Below are 19,607 nucleotides of genomic sequence, written 5' to 3'. Positions count from 1 at the left end.
CGTTTCCCATGTGCAAAACACATTTTCCACATTTTTCACATGTGAGAAATCACATGTGAAGTTCATGTGTTTTTTCTGTAAGGGAATATACAGCATACAGCTTTAATTAAAAAAAAAACACTCGAATTTGGTGCACAAGTTTTAATTTTCTTTGGGTTTTCTGAAATCAACACAGGGTCAAAATTATATATGCAGGGTAAAAAATGTACATACTCTCACTTAGATTATTAATTCAGAGGTGCTGAAACTTCCAAAATGTCTCTTATCTTGCCAAGACCGTGGTCTCTTAACTTCCTGTTAGTGATCATGATTGACTACAGCTGGTAGCTTCTCTGTGCCTCCATAGAAAAGGTTTGTTTACAGCACTCATTGGATTGACCAGCACATAGTAAAATGGGAAAGTCCAAGGAGCTCAGTGCAGATCTGAGAAAGAGGATCACAGATCTACACAACTCCAGAATGTCTCTTGGAGCCATTTCTAAACAACTGCAAATTCCAAGATCAGTTCAAACAACTGTATCCAAGTTATTGTGAGGTGTAGTCACTTTGCCAAGCCACTTTGCTTCAAGAAAACCCAAGCGGTCACCCTCAGCTGAAATAAATTGGTTTGGATGGTCAGGAACAACCCAGGAACCACCATGGCACAGCCCTGCCATGAACTGGAAGCTATAAACTTCCATAGCTATGCAGATGACACTCAGCTTTACTTAGCTATGTCACCTAATGACTATGCCCCTCTTGAGTCTCTTCATAGATGCATTGACCAAATTAACAAATGTGACCCCTCACCGAATCCAGGGACACATGTCGGCCGAAACGAATCGGAGATAATCGCAAAAGAAGCAATTTTTTTCGAAATTTATGATTTTTGTTTTTTTCCATCATGTGCAAGTTGAGATCTTGAAGAATGCAATCAGTATTTCAGATAATAGATTGTTTTGTTGGAAAAGCATACATTTTTTGTTGCAAATTGTCTCGTTTTTGTCAGGACTGTAGCCTGCTGGGGGGTGTGGGTAAATTACCATATGGGCCATTCACATGATGATTTAAGTCATTTGTTTTTTTTTTCCGCGAATCAGCTGTATGATCCGAGTTGAGCGCATGGCTACTTAACTGCATACAGGCATGTGATTTCACTATGGAATGAGTTACTAAACAGAGCGCAGAGGAGCAAACACCGCGAAGCAAACAGACACTCGGTATTTACATCGGAGATCACTATTTCTAGCAAAAAAAAAAACGCAACCTCGTTTTCCAGATTGAATGGAATACTTGAATGATTGGATGATACACGGACCGTTCTAGGATTACATTCCATCGGAGGCATTGGTGTGTGCAAGGCGCCGTTTCTCTTTCTGATGGGGTAAGTTTATTAATCTAAGGCTGTGTGGTTATTTTTGCATGTAACGGAGAGTGTTGTGGTTTGGTTAAGCCTAGGTCACAACCGGACGTACGATTTTTTGGCCATGTGATTTTTGGCGTTTCCCAAATCGCTGTGTTTTTGTTTTTTTTTGTTCACAGAGAAAGACGCGCGTTGGCCGTAAGTTTGTCTTGCAACCTGAAAAAAACGTAAGCGCCTGTAGAGTTTGTTTGACATGACAAAGAACTTCTGCGGCCAGTCTACGGCTCGAAAATCAGCACATCACACGCGCGCTCTCGTGCTTTTCATACGCGCGCTCTCGTGCGTTTCATGCACGAAAAAGCATTCTGGAGGATAGCTCTATGGTCATATGAGACAAAGATTGAGTTGTTTGGCCACAATGACCACCATGTACAGAGGAACACTGTACCAGCTGGTGGTGGTAGTAGGATCATCATGCTCCAAGGCTGTTTTGCTGCCAATGGAACTGGTTCATTGCACGTAATGGATGGAATAATGAAGAAGGAGGACTCTCAGAATTCTTCAGCATAAACCATCAGAAACTTGAACGCGACTTGGGACTTACAACAAGACAGTGAACCCAAACACGCATCAGAGCTGGTTGTGGAGGATAAAGCAGGCTAATATTAAAGTGCTGATGACACGAACATGACTCTATGTAATTTCTTAAATAAACTATACAACATGGCAAACATGTTAGATTTCTGTTATAATTATGTGAAAAGAAGCTGTTGTTACGCGAATATCCAACTTTTAATTGCACAGCGCAAGAAAACTGGGTCCGTGGCTCGCGGCCATGTTGTGACGTCAGCGGAAGAACACGCTGCGGTTCACTGGGTGTTCTACTCAATGGAAATGGCGCATGAAAACGCCGGTGAACTTTCTAGTGCTAGCTCTTCAACAACCAAATACTGGTACTTTAAGCAGTGATCATGATGGCATGATTTTATCTGATTTTAAATAAATGAGATTGATAATAATGTGAATGTTCACAACTAGTACATACAAACTCTGCAGCTTCTGATTCAGCAGCTGCGTCATACTCCGCAAAAACATCAGCAAGAACCTACAATATAAATGGAAATGCAATACACTAAGCTCAAATGACTTTTGGAAAGTATAATTTCTACATTTTTTCTACATATTCTTGAAGTCGGTCATTGGGGTACTTGCTACCGTTCCCTAACAATGCATGGCAAAGGGTAAAGTGTAGTGTTGCTACGAGTACTTGCTAAAGCCTCCAGTGGAAGATCCTCGATGTGCTGATAAGACATACAGTTCTATATAACACACAAGTGTCACGATAATCACAAAACAGATGCAAATTGTTAAAATACCTAAGTTTTAAGCAATCATGTGTTGATCTCTTCCAAATAGAATCTATGATAGCCTACCCTCTTTACCCTTTGCCTCTCGTTGCTAGGCGGCAGTTACATGAAAGCCGCAAGCTTTCACAAGCAAATACATGACTGATATCACGCCGACTTTAGGATTACATTTATGATTATCATGAATGTGTACTCTATGATGTGTACTCTATGAGCGCTCTGGAGCGAGTCACTTCCAAGATGGCTGCGCAGACCGCATGGTTGCTATTTTTAGCATCATGTCGGAGCACTCTATAGCTCTATGTACCTTTATCTTATGTCGTTTCTCAACACATGTTCTGACAGTTGGACTGTCTTTGGAGGAGTCGGCTTGTCCCAGGCGACTGCTGGATCCGGCATAGCTACTAGTAGACCCCCTCCGGAATACTGTAGGCACTGCTGATGGTAGCAGCACACGTTTGTGCTGAACTGAACACCCAAGAGATTCCTTTAAACTGGGAAGGGTGTCAAAACAATCCAAATCGAAGTGTTCAGAGCACAGGACGGATGTTGGTGAGGGCTCCCACTTGTCACGAGTGTGCCTGACTTGCCTCACCCACTTCGCATGCAGCTTGGGATCTCTGGGAAACTTGAATAAACTTACCCCATCCTTGTGGGTTTTGGAGCAAAAGCCGGCAACACAACACGAAGGCATAATAACTATATATATATATATATATATATATATATATGTATAATAATAATACTAATAATGATAAACTGAACACCTGTCGCATCAACAACAAACTGGTAAGTGAGGAGGAAGATTCTTTCGCTGACGTCATATAGCTCCTCCTCCTCTTTCATCTCCTGGGTGCTGCAGCCCCGTCAAATTTGCCCAAATAGCCGTGTTTTTTATCATAACTTGTAAAATAGGCGCCTTCGTGAATTAATATATGGATCATCGGGAATTACTTTTTATGTTATAAAACATCGCCAAAGATGTCAAAAACGTGTCATCAGCACTTTAAGCTTAAAACAAGTCCTGACTTCAATCCAATTGAAAATATATGGACCGTGCTTATAAGTCGAATCCATGCCAAGAAAAAAATAATAATTGAACTCTACCAGTTCTACCATGAAGAGTCATGAAATATCCAACCAGAATTCTGCCAGAAGCTTGTTCTTGGTAAACAAAAATGTTTGGTCAAGGTGAATCTTGCGAAGAGACATTTTACCCAAATATTATGTGTGCTGTATGTATATTTTTTTGACCCTGTATGTATTATTTTGACCCCGTATTGATTTCAGAAAACCCAAAGAAAATTAAAACTTATGCAGCAAATTCTAGTGTTTTTTTTTAAATTAAAGATGTATGCTGTACATTCTGCCACAGAAAAAGAACAGTTCAAAGAAATCACTGAAAGCCCAAATATTGCCATGACATTCATATCCAAGATGACATTCATGTCACTGTATGCAAACTTCTGACCACAACTGTATTTATCTCAATACATGACCTACTTATTTAAACCTGTCGAGCTTCACCGGCAAAGCTCTCGACCCCAAAGTACAACCAAATCTACTTGCACATAATGCCATGAAATAATAGATATGTGCCATAAAGATCTATTACAAGTATTAGATCTATATTTATTCAACGTGTTCTGAAGTTACTTGACTGGGAACTGGGAATCTCGATGCACAGAACACTGCTTGCTCACTCGCACCAGATAACCTGGAATCAACGACTGTACGCCACTTCCGTCCGGCAATGGCTGCTCCCTGTGGTTCTGCCTCTACAGATCATTCACAGAGTAAAATTGTCCACAGAAGTGCTTTTATGCTGTTTTTTTTTTTTGACTGAACATGCACGTTTTTGTCTATAAGTAATACAGAAAGCACGATTAATGTTGTAAGCATGACCAGTACACTTTAAAGTGATAAAATCTGTCTGACATCCCATTAGGGAATATAGGGATATATTTGGGCTATTTGGAAGTAAAACTTGTTGTGAGATGGCACGCGGGATTTATGTGCTTCGGGTGATTCATTTTATGATTCAGGACAGTGATTTGGTTCAATCTTGAGAACTGCGACACTTATGATGAATGGTGCCTTTTTTTTTTTTTTACTTCAACTCGATCCAGCCAAAGATCATCTCGGGTAAGTGTAAATATTTATTTTATTTCTTATGAGCCGATCAGGTGATAATGTGTTTTCTCAGACTGGTGTTTGCAACACCAAGTCAGTGACCAGTCCACTGAAACCCAGACAATGGGGGCGTCGTGGCTCAGGTGGATAAGGTGCCATACCATAAATCCGGGGACCCAGGTTCAATTCCAACCCGAGGTCATTTCCCGATCCCTCCCCGTCTCTCTCTCCTGCTCATTTCCTGTCTCTACACTGTCCTATCTGATAAAAGTGAAAAAAAAAAAGCCCAAAAAAAAATCTTAAAAAAAGAAACCCAGACAATCCAACAACTATGCATCACTACCAGTGCCGGAACAGTCCATGAAGGAGGCAACATGTCGCTGACCATGCCTGATTGGCAGAGCAGTGACTTAGAACTTGCGCGTACTTGACAAGAGCTTATGTTCGATGACGGAACCAGTGGCATCATACGTGATCTTCTGAAATAGCTAGTAATAAAAATTCACTACAGGTACACTTTAAATAACTGATAATAAATTTTCACTTTCTGAAATAACTGATATTAAACAATATTCAAATTTTTCGAGAGGGACTAGTATGTTTAAGTCATCAGAGCTAGAATGCTTCTTTTGCATGAATTTATCTATAAATGTATGAAAATTGTGCTAAATAATGAAAATATGACACCCATAAAAAGGTTAAACACACACACACACACACACACACACACACACACACACACACACACACACACAGGTATTAGTTGTAGTCTGCTGGCCAAAATTATGGGCCTCAGGTATTTTCTTTTTGGTCGTGTACCTTGAGACATCATTTGAAGCTCTTTTTATTAAAATTTAAAAACACTTTTAGTTTGTAGTTTCAAATCCTATATACTGTGATAAACAACTAATCTCACAATAACTTTCTCATTGTCCAAATATTTATGGACCAGTTAGAAAATAATTTTGTGTATGTGTTTTGAAACAGCAAGCTAACCCAGAAGTCTCAGCATGAGAATAGACAACATGTCATGCAGGTGATGTCATGCTGTTTTATGAAGCTTTATTGGGACAGTGTACTGTATTTTCTATTCCTGCTGTCCAGATCCAGGAAAAAGAAACTGCTCAGTAGTCTAGAGATTCATCCTGAAGTCTATATGCATGTTGTATGTGATTCCAGATCTTTGTAAAACTGTCAAACAAAACAGTGAGGAACTAAGTCTCCTTTTCTGTATTCATGTTTCATCATTGCAGTTGTTTAAATGTAGGAGATTGGTATGATTATCTGAAAAGACAATTAATCCCTACAAGCCATCAAATTTTGCTAGTCATAGGAGTACTTGAGTGGGTTGTTGTGCATTGATTTTACAAAATGAGCCCCTGGATTTCTTTTCGAAAATCCAGGGGCTTTTTCTTTATGAAGAGCTTTTTCTTTATGAAGTCAGCTCTCATTGTTCAGTTGATTTACTTTGTAATTAACTTAGTACAGTATTGATGTGCAGAGGACTGAAGCTGTGAATGAACAGCATGTTGCTTTGTTGAGGAAAGAACAGGACATGCATTTTGAAGTTGAGTGTTATCACCATATTAGCTAGACTGTGAATTATGTAAATACAGTTAAATGTTAATCATTAAGATGTAGCTCTAGAATGTGGCACATGACAGAAAGGAACGATAGAAATATATGTAGTCAAAAAATACTTGTAATGCCATCAACATAAATTGGTATAATGTGTGAGATATTTACAGATATGAGAATATATTCAGAGTTTTCAATGTTTATTCTTCATTCACATATTTTTTTTTTTCTCTCAACAGAGCAGTGATTCCTCTTCTGTTAAGTTTCCTAAAAGGTATTGTAGTCACCCCCTCTGTATCATGCTCCTTCACAATAACATGGCATTATGAGTACCTGAATGATTTTATTTCACTTTTATTTCAGGAAGAAGAAAACACTGAACCTGAATCAAAAGAACCCAGAGAAAAAGAAAGCTAGAAGAAAAGGTTTGATAACAACAACATACCAGATATATTGACATTTTTCCTGCTGTGTTCAGCCATTCTAGTGATGATTTAGAGCTGTTGGAATGTCAGAGGGTTTAGTCTAACTCTGGGTCTTTCTGACAATGGCAGAGTTGCCAACATGTACCTAAAATTTTCATGTTGAAGAAGTCAATCATAAAGTAGCCAGTCCATCTAGTGACATGTTTTTGGGAGACTGGATATAACCAGAGAACCCAGAGGAAACCCAGACATGCACAGGAAGAACATGTGAAAGTAACACAGTGTCACCCAAGCTCATGATTAATTATGTTTGTGTTTTGTTTTTCTTTGCATATGGATTTTATGGAATGTGAAGAAGACAGTCGCGTAAAATCTACACAGCACCCCCACACCAAACATGTAAGAATTGTTAGTGATGACACTGAAAACACAAACTCTCCCAAGTTTAGCTTCAATCATATCAGAGCAAGGTTTTAAATAATATTGCTTGGTATTTTGTTTCAGAACCTATATTTCATGCTATTTTTATTTTCAATTGAGGCCATACATACACAAGTTTACATATACTTATGCTAAAGATATTCTCAATTTTTCACAACTCCACACATTTTCATGTTCCTGTCCCATTCTCATCTCTCATTATCTCTAGCCGTTTTATCCTTCTACAGGGTTGCAGGCAAGCTGGAGCCTATCCCAGCTGACTACGGGCGAAAGGCGGGGTACACCCTGGACAAGTCGCCAGGTCATCACAGGGCTGACACATAGACACAGACAACCATTCACACTCACGGTCAATTTAGAGTCACCGGTTAACCTAACCTGCATGTCTTTGGACTGTGGGGGAAACCAGAGCACCTGGAGGAAACCCACGCGGACACAGGGAGAACATGCAAACTCCACACAGAAAGGCCCTCGCCGGCCCCGGGGCTCGAACCCAGGACCTTCTTGCTGTGAGGCGACAGCGCTAACCACTACACCACCGTGCCACCCCTGTCCCATACTGTTACCGTAAATGTTACAATAGTTAATGAGGGTATCTATCTACTTTTTTCACATTAGAAATGTGATAATTGTTCAAAGCAATTGATTGGATACAGATATATTTTAGTTTTAATTCACTGTATTAGAACTACAGTATCAAATATCTGGAAGATTTCAGAAATTAATTTAAAGAATTTAATTAATTTAGTTTAGACACGTCTTATTGGGCAGTTTTTTAAAATTAAGAGTTAATTGGAAGTGCATCTGTGGCTCTAAAAGGGCCTTCCTTTAGCCGTTTGTGCCCTTGATAACATGGGAAAATCCAAGACCTCAGAAAAAAAAAAAATTCTGGTTAATCCTTAGGCACAACTTCCAAAGAACTGAAGGTACCACAAATATCAGTATAAGTTATTATATGCAAATATAAAAATGTTGGATTGAGATTAGACTGAAATTTTTATGTGATCACCGGTTTGTTAAAAGCTTGTTCAGGTGAGACAAAAAATGAACTATTGGCCATAATAATCAGCAATATGTATGAAGGGAAAAGGGTGAGGCTTTTAAAATGAAGAATGATGTCAGGAATGTAGATGGGAAGAAGATGCAGTTGCAGTTAGAAGTTTATTAAAATACATGGTGGTAGATGACCACAACAGGGATAGTGAGAGTACCCCGGGTTTGGGTTCCCAGAATATACCATAATTCCATCTCCCTGACTCAGTATGTCAGCAGAGGCAGAGCCAATTCTCATCCTGGATGGGCGGTCACTGGTTGCAGGACCAGTCACACACAGCACCCAACCATTCACTCTGTGTGAAAATCTGATGTTGTTTTAGGTCATATTTATGCAGAAATATAGAAAATTCTAAAGGGTTCACAAACTTTCAAGCACCACTGTATTCCCTGGATGAAGAGAATCGCATCGAACATGTTAGGACAGTCCTCAAATGTCTACTCCATAACCACGTCTACATCAAAGCAGATAAGTGCGAGTTCCATCAGCACCGTACAGTATATCATTCCTGGGCTACATCATCAGCTCTGAAGGTGTTAGCATGGATGCATCCAAGGTCTCTGTGGTCGCGTCTTGGCCCACTCCCACATCAGTTCAGGAACGTCAACGTTTCCTAGGTTTCACCAACTTCTATTGCTGTTTTATTCAGGGTTCCAGCTCCATCGCCATCCCACTAACATCACTACTTAAGAAGGGGCCCAAGCGTCTTCACTGAAACCCCGTGGCAGAAGAAGCTTTTGCTTCCCTCAAGCAAGCCTTCACCTCAGCTCCCATCTTGCAACATCCAGATCCAACCAAACTGTTCATTTTAGAGGTTGATGCATCTGACACAGGAGTTGGAGCTGTGCTATCGCAACGTTTTGGAGAAAAACAGAAACTCCATCCAGTAGCATTCTTTTCCCAGAAACTCTCCTCAGCAGAAAGAAATTACAATGTGGGAAACCGGGAACTACTTGCCATAAAACTGGCCCTTGAGGAGTGGCGAGACTGGCTGGAGGGAGCCACGCATCCGTTTGTTATTCTCACCGACCACAAAAACCCTGAATATCTCAGAAAGGCCAAGCATCTAAATCCTCGCCAAGCCAGGTGGTCTCTCTTCTTCACCAGGTTCGATTTTACCATCTTGTTTCATCCTGGCTCCAAGAATACTAAGGCTGATGCCCTATCATGAAACTCTGCTCCCACACTCCCAGACCCTGGTACCCATCCCATACTTCCTCCTCAGTGCCTCATCCAGTCAATTACCTGGGACATAGATAAAGAAATCAGAGACTCTCAACCCCAAACACTTCCCAACGATCTTCCACCCAGTCTCCTATATGTACCCAAGCATGTTAGGAGCAAACTGATTATGTGGGCCCACGCCTCACCAGCCACTGGACATCCTGGCAGCCAATGCACCCATCAGATGATCAGGAATAAATACTGGTAGGAAAACATGTTTACAGAAATCAACCTGTTCATCTCCTCATGTTCCACCTGTGCCCAAGACAAAGTTCCCAGAATACCTCCAGCTGGCAAACTTTGTCCCCTCCCACTTCCTCAGAGACCCTGGTCCCACATCGCCATCGATTTCATCACTGACCCCCCCCTTCACTAGGTAACACAACCATCATGGTAACCATCAACTGTTGTTCCAAAGCCCTCAGACTCATTCCATTATCTGGCATCCCCACAGTGTCCCAAACTGCAGAACTGTTGTTCCAGCAAGTGTTCCGTTGTTATGGTCTCCTGGAAGACATTGTCAGTGACAGGGGCACACAGTTCACGTCACACTTCTGGAAGAACTTCATGGAGAGATTAGGAGTGCCGGTGAGTCTCACATCTGGATACCATCTTCAGTTCAATGGTCAAGTCGAAAGGGCAAATCAGGAGATTGGCTGTTTCTTAAGAATATTCTGTATGTGCAATCAGGGGGACTGGCCACACTTCCTTCCATGGGCAGAGTATGCACAGAACCCCTCCAGCGCTCGGCAACCCAATTAACACCATTTCAGTGCATACTCGGCTACCAGCCACCCCTGTTCCCTTGGGACGACTTGCCCAACCAGGTTCAAGCCGTAGATGCCTGGGTCTCATGCAGCCAAACAGTTTGGGAAGAAGTACACCAGTGTATTGAAATGGTCAATGCCAAGTACAAAGAGTATGCGGACAAACACAGAGCAGAAGCACCTGTATACAACCCAGGGGACAGAATATGGATTGCAACCAAAAATCTCTGAGAATCCAATTCCTGCAAAAAAATTACAACCAAGATGTATTGGGCGATTCAAAGTTGCAGAACGCATCAACAAAGTGTCATATCGGCTAGAGCTCCCCCCTCACAGCAGACTATCACCCACATTTCACATATCCTGTTTGAAACCTGCTATCCCGGGCCCTCTTGCTGAAAACACACCCAGCCAGGAACACCCAGCCCTCAACCTGGAGGATGAACCCATCTACCAGGTCAACAAGATCATCAACTCTAGACAACGGAGAGGGCAGATCGAGTACCTGGTAGATTGGGAGGGTTACAGAGCTGGGTTCCCATCAAGGACATCCTTGATCCACTTCTCAAGCAAGAATTCCATGCCACACATCCCAACAAACCTGCACCCAGAGGTGGGGGTTGTCCTAGAAAATCTGTAGCTCCCAGTGGTAGCTCCTCGGGGGGGCTCGGTCAGTAAACCTGCCGATTTCGACCAAACTACAAACATGGACTATGAACTACACTTCCCAGAACTCACAGTGCCCTCTGTCTCCCAACTATTAGCCACAGCTGTCACTCATCACCCTCTTAGTCCCTCTGCCTATTTAAACCCCACTCTCACACCACTTCACTGCAAAGTATCGGTCTGCCTTTCCCAGTACATACCGAGCCTTGTTTATTTCTGACTGACACACGGTTTCTCGACTTTAGCTTCTCCTCTCTCGTTTACTCTCTTGCTTGTCCTTGTTTGCTCTGTTTGCCGTTCTCCCGACCATTGCTAGTTCTTCGACCCTGATTCATGTCTCACGTTTTGGCTTGTTCACTGTTTGCTCTACACTCCTTTTCTGCACATACGTCTATAAGTGCCTGCACCGTGACAGTGAGCCATGACCCATCCTTGCTTGCAAAGTCTGAGCCTTTGGTGCATGCTCCTTTTATACACAATCATGTTACCAATTAACCTGCTTATTATGGAATCTTCCAAAATAGTGTTACTTGAATATCCTATAAACTTTTCAGTCTTATTTTGCCTCTGTCCCAACTTTTTTGAGTGTGTTGCAAGCATCAAATTCAAACTTCACTTATATTTACAAAATACATTTAAGTTGGTCAGTAATAGTATTGAAAATATTTTCTTTGTACTTTTATCAGTGGGCGGCACAGTGGTGTAGTGGTTAGCGCTGTCGCCTCACAGCAAGAAGGTCCAGGTTCGAGCCCCGCGGCCAGCGAGGGCCTTTCTGTGTGGAGTTTGCATGTTGTCCGCGTGGGTTTCCTCCAGGTGCTCCAGTTTCCCCCAAAGACATGCAGGTTAGGTTAACTGGTGACTCTAAATTGACCGTAGGTGTGAAAAGGGTGTCTGTGTGTTGGTCCTGTGATGACCTGGCGACTTGTCCAGGGTGTACCCCGCCTTTCACCCATAGTCAGCTAGGATAGGCTCCAGCTTGCCTACGACCGTGTAGAACAGGATAAAGTGGCTAGAGATAATGAGATGAGACTTTTGTCATTTAAATAAAGGTTTGCATGAATTAACAAATCACATATTTTTGTTTTTATTATATTTTGGAAAATATCCCAAATTTTCTGGAAATGGGGTTAGTAGGTCAGGATAAGACACTAAATTGTCTCATGGCCCACTTCCATTAGTTATGGATTTATGCCTGTGTCAGCCGGGGTGTGGTCAAGCGTCGGTCTGTGAATGGAGGGCGGAGTCAGGGAAGGTAAGTGGCAGAATCACTGCACCTGACGGGAATTAACCTGTGTTTGTGTGTCTTCCCCAGTGACCACGCCCTATAAGAGGAGAGGGAGAGCAGAGGAAGGGAGCTCTCTCCCCAACCAGAATGCTTGTGTGTGCACGTGTGCGTGTGACTGGGAGAGTGTAGAGTGAAGAGCTGAAAAGCTAAGATAAAGAGTTTGAGAACTCCATTCTGGCCTGCCGTGCTTCTGTGCTCCACCCACCTTCACCGATTCTTACAGTGGTGCTGAAACCCAGGAAGGAGTACAGAAGCACGGCAGGCCAGAACTGAGTTCTCAAACTCTTTTTATCTTAGCTTTTCAGCTCTTCACTCTACACTCTCCCAGTCACAAGCACACGTGCACACACAAGCATTCTGGTTGGGGAGAGAGCTCCCTTCCTCTGCTCTCCCTCTCCTCTTATAGGGCGTGGTCACTGGGGAAGACACACAAACACAGGTTAATTCCCGTCAGATGCAGCTTCTGCCACTTACCTTCCCTGACTCCGCCCTCCATTCACAGACCGACGCTTGACCACGCCCCCGCTGACACGATGCCGATGTCTGCAAGTTGTGTGCAGCTTGTTGTGAATGCCAGCTGGTGAATCCAGCAGCCAGTCCAAAAGTGCCACTGTGCCCATTACCTCTAATCTAGATCCCCTTTGAGAGACTTGGCATGGGTCTCATCAGGCCATTAGATCGATTTATACAAGGGTATCATTTTGTGTTAATTGAAAAGAAAAAATATACCTGCACACTGTTGCTGCTGCTCTCAGTGATTTTATTGATAGATACACAATGTTTCGACCGTAGTAGGTCTGTGTCAGGTGAACACCTGACAAAGACCTACTACGGTCGAAACGTTGTGTATCTATCAGTAAAATCACTGAGAGCAGCAGCAACAGTGTGTGGGTATATTTTTTCTTTTTAATTGATGGACTTTTTTACCCTGCACCTGAAAAAAGTTGGATGTGTGTGCACTCTCTACTACAAACTATCATTTTGTGTTAGTCATAGTGAATTATGCAATGCGATTCCCAGAAGCAGTGTCTTTTCACAGTATCTCTGCATGAAGTGTTGCAGAGGCACACTTCTTCATTATCTCCCGAGTCAGGATTCCAAAAGAAATCCTGACTGATCAAGGCACTATTTTAATGTCACCTACACTATGCAAACTGTATAAATTATTGGGGATTATATTGATTCGTACTAGTGTTTGCCATATGCAAATGGACCAGGGGAACCCTGGGATAAGTGGCTTGACCCTCTCTTGTTTGCTGTGCACAAAGACCCCTAAGCCTCCACTGGGTTTTCCCCATTTGAGTTGTTATATGGGTACAAGCCTCATGGCATCTTAGATGTCATTAGAGAAAATTGAGAGGAAGGACTTTCTCACAGCAAAAATTAAATTCAGTGCATTCTTGGCCTGAAAGCAAAACTCTCTGCACTGAGTCACATCACACAGGAAAATTTGCAATGTGCTCAAGAATGTCAATCCTGCCTGTACAACAGAGGGACACAGCTAAGGGAATTTACACCATGAGATAAAGTGCTCATTTTCCTGCCCATGTTGAGCTCAAAATCATTCACCAAGTGGCAAGGGCCTTTTGAGGTCACACGGTGAATTGGGGAAGTCAACTATGAGGTCAAGCGCATGGATGGGGCAATGCATTTCAAATTTACCACCTCAATCTCATTGAAACCATGGACAGATGAGGTTCCTGTTGCTCTGGCAATGGTAGTTCCTGAGAGGGTGGAGCTGGGACCAGAAGTAAGTCCAAAAAGTGTGGCCCAATTCACCCCAGTCCCCTGTGGAGACCACCTCTCACTGTCAGAGAGTACAGGTTACCAGATTGCAGGAGGGATTCTGCAATGTGTTTTTGCCCCTTACTGGTTGCACTAACCTCAGGGATGGTGGTGTGCAGCTGCCCATGTCAGCTCCCCGAACACACACAAAAAAAATGTGGTTCAGGATGAATTCAAGTCAATGCTCAACATGGGGGTAATTGAGGAGTCGCACAGCGAATGGACCTGTCCAGTGGTCTTAGTTCCCAAGACCAACAGGACAGTCCAGTTCCGTGTAGACAGTAGAAAAGTCAACGTGGTGCCGAAATTTGACGCATATCCGATGCCCCGCATTGATGAACTGCTCAAACAGTTAGGTGCAACTTGCTTTTATTTAATGCTAGATTTGAGTAAGGGATATTGACAGATCCCTTTGCCTACATTATCCTACAAAAAAAGGCCTTTTCCACTCCCTTTGGGTTATACCAATTTGTCACCCTTCTGCTGAGGTTGTTTGGGGTCCCAGCAATGTTTCAGTATCTCATGGACAGAATCCTCTGTCCCCACAGTACATATGCCACTGCCTATTTAGATTATGTCATTATTTATAGTAATGACTGGCAGCAGCATTTACAACATGTGAGGGCTGTCCTGAGATCACTGCGGCACGTGGAACTCGGAGCAAACCCGAAGAAGTGTGCAATTGGGCAGGTGGAAATACGGTATCTGGAATTTCACTTGGGTCATAGGCAAGTCCATTCTGAAGTTGATAAGACTGCAGCAATTGCGGCCTGCTGAGACCTAAGATCAAAAAGGGGGTGAGGCAGTTCCTGGGTCTGGCTGGCTATTATAGTTGGTTCATGCCTAATTTTTCAGATGTCATCAGCCCACTGACTGACCTTACTAAAAAGGGGGCACCAGATCTGGTCCAGTGGACAGAGCCATGAGAACGGGCTTTTGCATTTAAAAAGTTAAACCGGTTTTGTGTGGGGTCCCACTGATGTCGTCACCTGCCTTTTCTTTCACTGTCGTTTTGCACACTGATGTGTTGGACAGAGGGCTAGGGGCCTGTTCTCTCACAGGTTGTGGAAGGGGAGGAGCACCCAGTGCTGTACATCAGCCACAAGCTCTCAATGCAAGAGTATAAGTACAATAACACTGAGAAAGAGAGCATTTGGCCATCAAGTGAGCAGTCCTGACTCTCTGGCACTGCCTGCTAGGATGCCCTTTCACCCTTTGCTCCAATAATGCCCAGCTCCAGTGGAGCCATGAGCACATGGATCACTCATTGGTATCTAGCTCTACTGTTCTTTAAGTTCGAGGTAGTCCACAGGCCAGGGGCACAGAGGGTGGTGTCTGATTACCTAGACAGCTGGATGGCTCCCTGGCCCGAGTCAGGCAGTGGGAATATGTGGCAGCAGGGGCATGGTCAAGCATCTGCTGTGAACGGTGAGGAATCAGGTGAACCAACAGGTAATATGTGATGAGTTACACCAGAGAGAGAGCTGTGTCACCCAATGTGTGTCATGTGTGTTGTGTTGTATTGTGTGCATATGTATTGGTCTGGGGTGACACGGTGGTGTAGTGGTTAGCACTACAATAGTGCACTGTTGCCTCATAGCAAGAAGGTCCTGGGTTCACGGCTGGCAAGGGCCTTTTTGGGTGGAGTTTGCATGTTCTCCCCGTGTCTGCGTGGGTTTCTTCTGGGTGCTCCGGTTTCCCCCACAGTCCAAAGACATGCAGGTTAGATTAATTGGTGGCTTTAAATTGACTGTCAGTGTGAATGTGAGTGTGAATGGTTGTTTGTCTCTGTGTCAGCCCTGCGATGACCTGGCAACTTGTCCAGGATGTACCCCGCCTCTCGCCCATAGTCAGCTGGGATAGGCTCCAGCTTGCCTGCGACCCTGTCGAACAGGATAAGCGGCTACAGATAATGGATGGATGGATGAATGTATTGGTCTAAGCGTCGATGAAAAGTGAAAGTGAAAAATGAAAGTTTCTACAGACAGAAGCATGGATGCACCATGGGCTCACCGGTGTCCCCTATTGTGGCCAATCTTTACATGGAGGAAGTAGAACATAAAGCTTTGACCACTTTTTCAGGAGTTGCTCCCAGCCACTGGTTCAGATATGTGGATGACACCTGGGTTAAAATCAAAACCCATGAAGTGGAAGCCTTCTTTAAGCACATCAATGCAGTGGATATCAACATCAGTTTCACTCGGGAGGACGTCAGTGGGAATAATCTAGCCTTCTTGGATTGTGATGTACACATTAGACAAGACAGAAGCCTTAGCATCGAGGTCTACCGGAAACCCACACACACAGACCAGTACCTACTCTTCGACTCTCACCACCCACTGGAACACAAATTGGGGGTCATTAGGACCTTGCAACACAGGGCTCAGAACATCCCTACAACGGTAGAGGGAAAAGAGAAGGAGCAGAATCACATCAAGAAAGCACTTCAGAGCCGCGGGTATCCCAACTGGTCTTTCTTCAAGAGTAGAAAAAGGAACATAACAGACAAGGAGGATAACAGGAACAAACGCAAGAACATTGTCATTCCCTACATTTCTGGTCTAGCTGAGAAACTCAGGAGGATCTTCTACAAACACAACATTCCGGTACATTTCAGACCCAGTAACACCCTGAAGCAGAAACTGGTCCACCCTAAGGACAGAATACCCAGCCACAAACAGGACAACATAGTGTATGCAATTCAGTGCAGTGAGGAATGCACGGATTCGTATATTGGGGAAACTAAACAACCGCTCCACAGGCGTATGGCTCAGCACAGGAGAGCCTGTTCCTCAGGCCAGGACTCTGCTGTCTACCTTCATCTTAACAACAAAGGACACTCATTTCAGGATTGCAACGTACGCATTTTAGCCAGAGAGGATCGTTGGTATGAGGGAGGAGTTAAAGAAGCCATTTTTGTCAACCTGGAACGGCCATCACTGAACAGAGGTGGGGGTCTAAGACATCATTTATCAGCCACCTACAATGCAGTCCTTGGCACACTTCCCAGACAACGGAATGCACACCAAAACCCAGCTGTTTTCAGTGACTCACAAGAGGACAGAGAGAATCAGCATTCCATTGATCACCTTAATGGGCAATCCATTGATCACCCAAACGACTCTCGAGGCCGTTCACATCCAGCCCCCATTGACCCACACCAACAGGATGACTCAACGACACCTTAGATGAGCTTTTCAACCATGAGAGGATAAATACCTGATACTCCCTACTAGTCAGACAGAACTGAAGAAGCCTTTTGGATGAGAGGTGAAACGTCTTCAAGAATCTTCAAGCAAGTCCAGTTGCTCTCTTTTACCACCCATAGTTACTATGACCTGGATGACTGAGAATCTTCACAGACACATTCACTGGTTATGAGCACACTCTGAATGGCTACTCTACTACTAGGCTATCAGCTCATATACCATGAGTAGAGAAAAACAAAAAGGTAGAGCATTTTGCTGAACCAACCAAGAATGAAATAAAAACTCTACTCAAAACCAAAACCCCCAAAATACAAGAAAGCAACAAAATATGGAATGAAAGTATTTGATGGTAAGAACGTACCTTTTTATTTTTCAAGAATAATTATTACTGCATTGTTTACAAACTGCAACTGTCATTTCGGGGTGGCACGGTGGTGTAGTGGTTAGCGCTGTCGCCTCACAGCAAGAAGGTCCTGGGTTCGAGCCCTGGGGCCGGCAAGGGCCTTTCTGTGCGGAGTTTGCATGTTCTCCCCGTGTCCGCGTGGGTTTCCTCCGGGTGCTCCGGTTTCCCCCACAGTCCAAAGACATGCAGGTTAGGTTAACTGGTGACTCTAAATTGACCGTAGGTGTGAGTGTGAATGGTTGTTTGTGTCTATGTGTCAGCCCTGTGATGACCTGGCGACTTGTCCAGGGTGTACCCCGCCTTTCGCCCATATTCAGCTGGGATAGGCTCCAGCTTGCCTGCGACCCTGTAGAAGGATAAAGCGGCTAGAGATAATGAGATGAGATGAACTGTCATTTCGGCGGTTTGTTTACATTCTGAGCAGAAATGATTTTGTCAGATGTTTTGTATCAAGTTTTTTTATACATAGCATTTTTATTTCTTGCAAATTTGATGTTTCTCAAAATCCAATGAATGTAGATAGGATAAAACAATTATTCCACTCAATCTCATTGTACATGGCTTATAGGTGCTACGTGCCTTGTTGGCTATCAGTTCATGTACGCAACTTTATTTCGTGGAATAACTTGTATATAAACAGTTCACTGATTCTTGAAACTTTGGCAAAAATGTGTCCCACTACGAAAAGTGCTAAGTCTGTTGGAAATTAATAACATTTTCATAAATTAAAAAAATTAAAGTTATAATCAGGGGGTCCTTTGCACATATGTAAGGTTCTTTTATAGGATTGTTTTTATTTTTTATTAATTTAATGATTATATGCTGGCCACTGCCTACAAAATCAGTTGTCCTCGGATAGGAGCTAAGCATTTCAACTTGATTAAAAAAACAAAAAGTAATAATTTAATTGAATAATACCTTTACTACATGAAAGAATACATTGTTATATGTATTTAAAACTGCAAACAGTGAGTTTTGAACGATGTTTACTATTATTTTGTGGTTGCTCAAAATGTGTCCCACATATTCGTCACCACCGTCAGATATTTACAAAAAGCAATAAAATCAGTCAACTAGAAGGTCAACTATATTCCTGAGGACCTTCTTTTCAAACCTTCAGCTCTACTGCATGCTTCCAGATTACTCAAGCTCCTTTAAGTTTGGTATTTTCTCTTAAACTTGTTCATATTTTTGGACACTGCTACAGTCACAACCATAGCATGTCAACACCGTCACTTTTGTATAAAAAATATTAGATTAGATTATGACATAAATGTATACTTTTTAAGAAGAGGTCTGAAGTAGCTAGCAACAGAGGGAAAACAAGATGGCTAATGTGAACAACTCCTGCATATCATGTGAAAGAGTAGGTTTTTGTCACCACCGTCAGACGTCACCATCGTCAGGTTTTCTGTCTGACGGTGATGACGCACAGTCTGACGGTGGTGACAAAAACCTCCAAATGGCCCTCAACGGAGGCTAGAACATAATTGTTGATCACAGTAAATACCAATATGACGTGATGTTTCATTAACCTCTTTTTTATATTTATGTAATTCATCCTATATTTCTTCCCTATTGTCCAACCCTTAGGGGATGTAGTGTGCCTTTCCTCTCTCTCTCTCTCTCTCTCTCTCTCTCTCAATTCACTATTATGCCATGTTCATTTGGCTTATGTCATTTGGGATGCACATAGGGCACCTACTACCTACCTATATAGCACATAGTATACAGTATCCCTTCTCCAATGATTAAAGCCAAATGGAAATGGAATGACCTTTAACCAAATCCAACATTCATAACATCTCCCTCAATTTCATAGTCATTACACTCAACTTTGCTGACAGTTTAAGATGTTAGTGATGCATTGTACATTATTCCCACTGGTAATAACATTATTTCTTACTATGATGATTTGATATTTGATG

At 42.8% G+C, this 19,607-nt stretch overlaps 1 protein-coding gene across 4 annotated transcripts in view; it reads left to right on the top strand.

The window, feature by feature from the left end:
- Nucleotides 1-19,607, top strand: part of LOC132891658 (MORC family CW-type zinc finger protein 3-like) — a 105,102-nt gene that overhangs the window by 77,422 nt on the left and 8,073 nt on the right. For 2 of the 4 annotated variants that reach the window (XM_060929453.1, XM_060929452.1), the window contains exons 11-14: nt 5,830-5,878; nt 6,660-6,694; nt 6,784-6,845; nt 7,204-7,244. In XM_060929453.1, coding sequence (XP_060785436.1) covers nt 5,830-5,878; nt 6,660-6,694; nt 6,784-6,845; nt 7,204-7,244 — 187 coding nt within the window. Of the gene's footprint in view, nt 1-5,829; nt 5,879-6,659; nt 6,695-6,783; nt 6,846-7,200; nt 7,245-19,607 lie in introns of all 4 variants that reach the window. The other 2 variants (XM_060929451.1, XM_060929450.1) reach the window with 1 other exon arrangement.

This window comes from Neoarius graeffei, chromosome 9 (assembly GCF_027579695.1).
Source record: "Neoarius graeffei isolate fNeoGra1 chromosome 9, fNeoGra1.pri, whole genome shotgun sequence".
Classification (NCBI taxonomy): domain Eukaryota; kingdom Metazoa; phylum Chordata; class Actinopteri; order Siluriformes; family Ariidae; genus Neoarius; species Neoarius graeffei.
The sequence above is the reverse complement of the archived record's forward strand: the minus strand, read 5'-3'. Positions and strand labels throughout refer to the sequence as shown.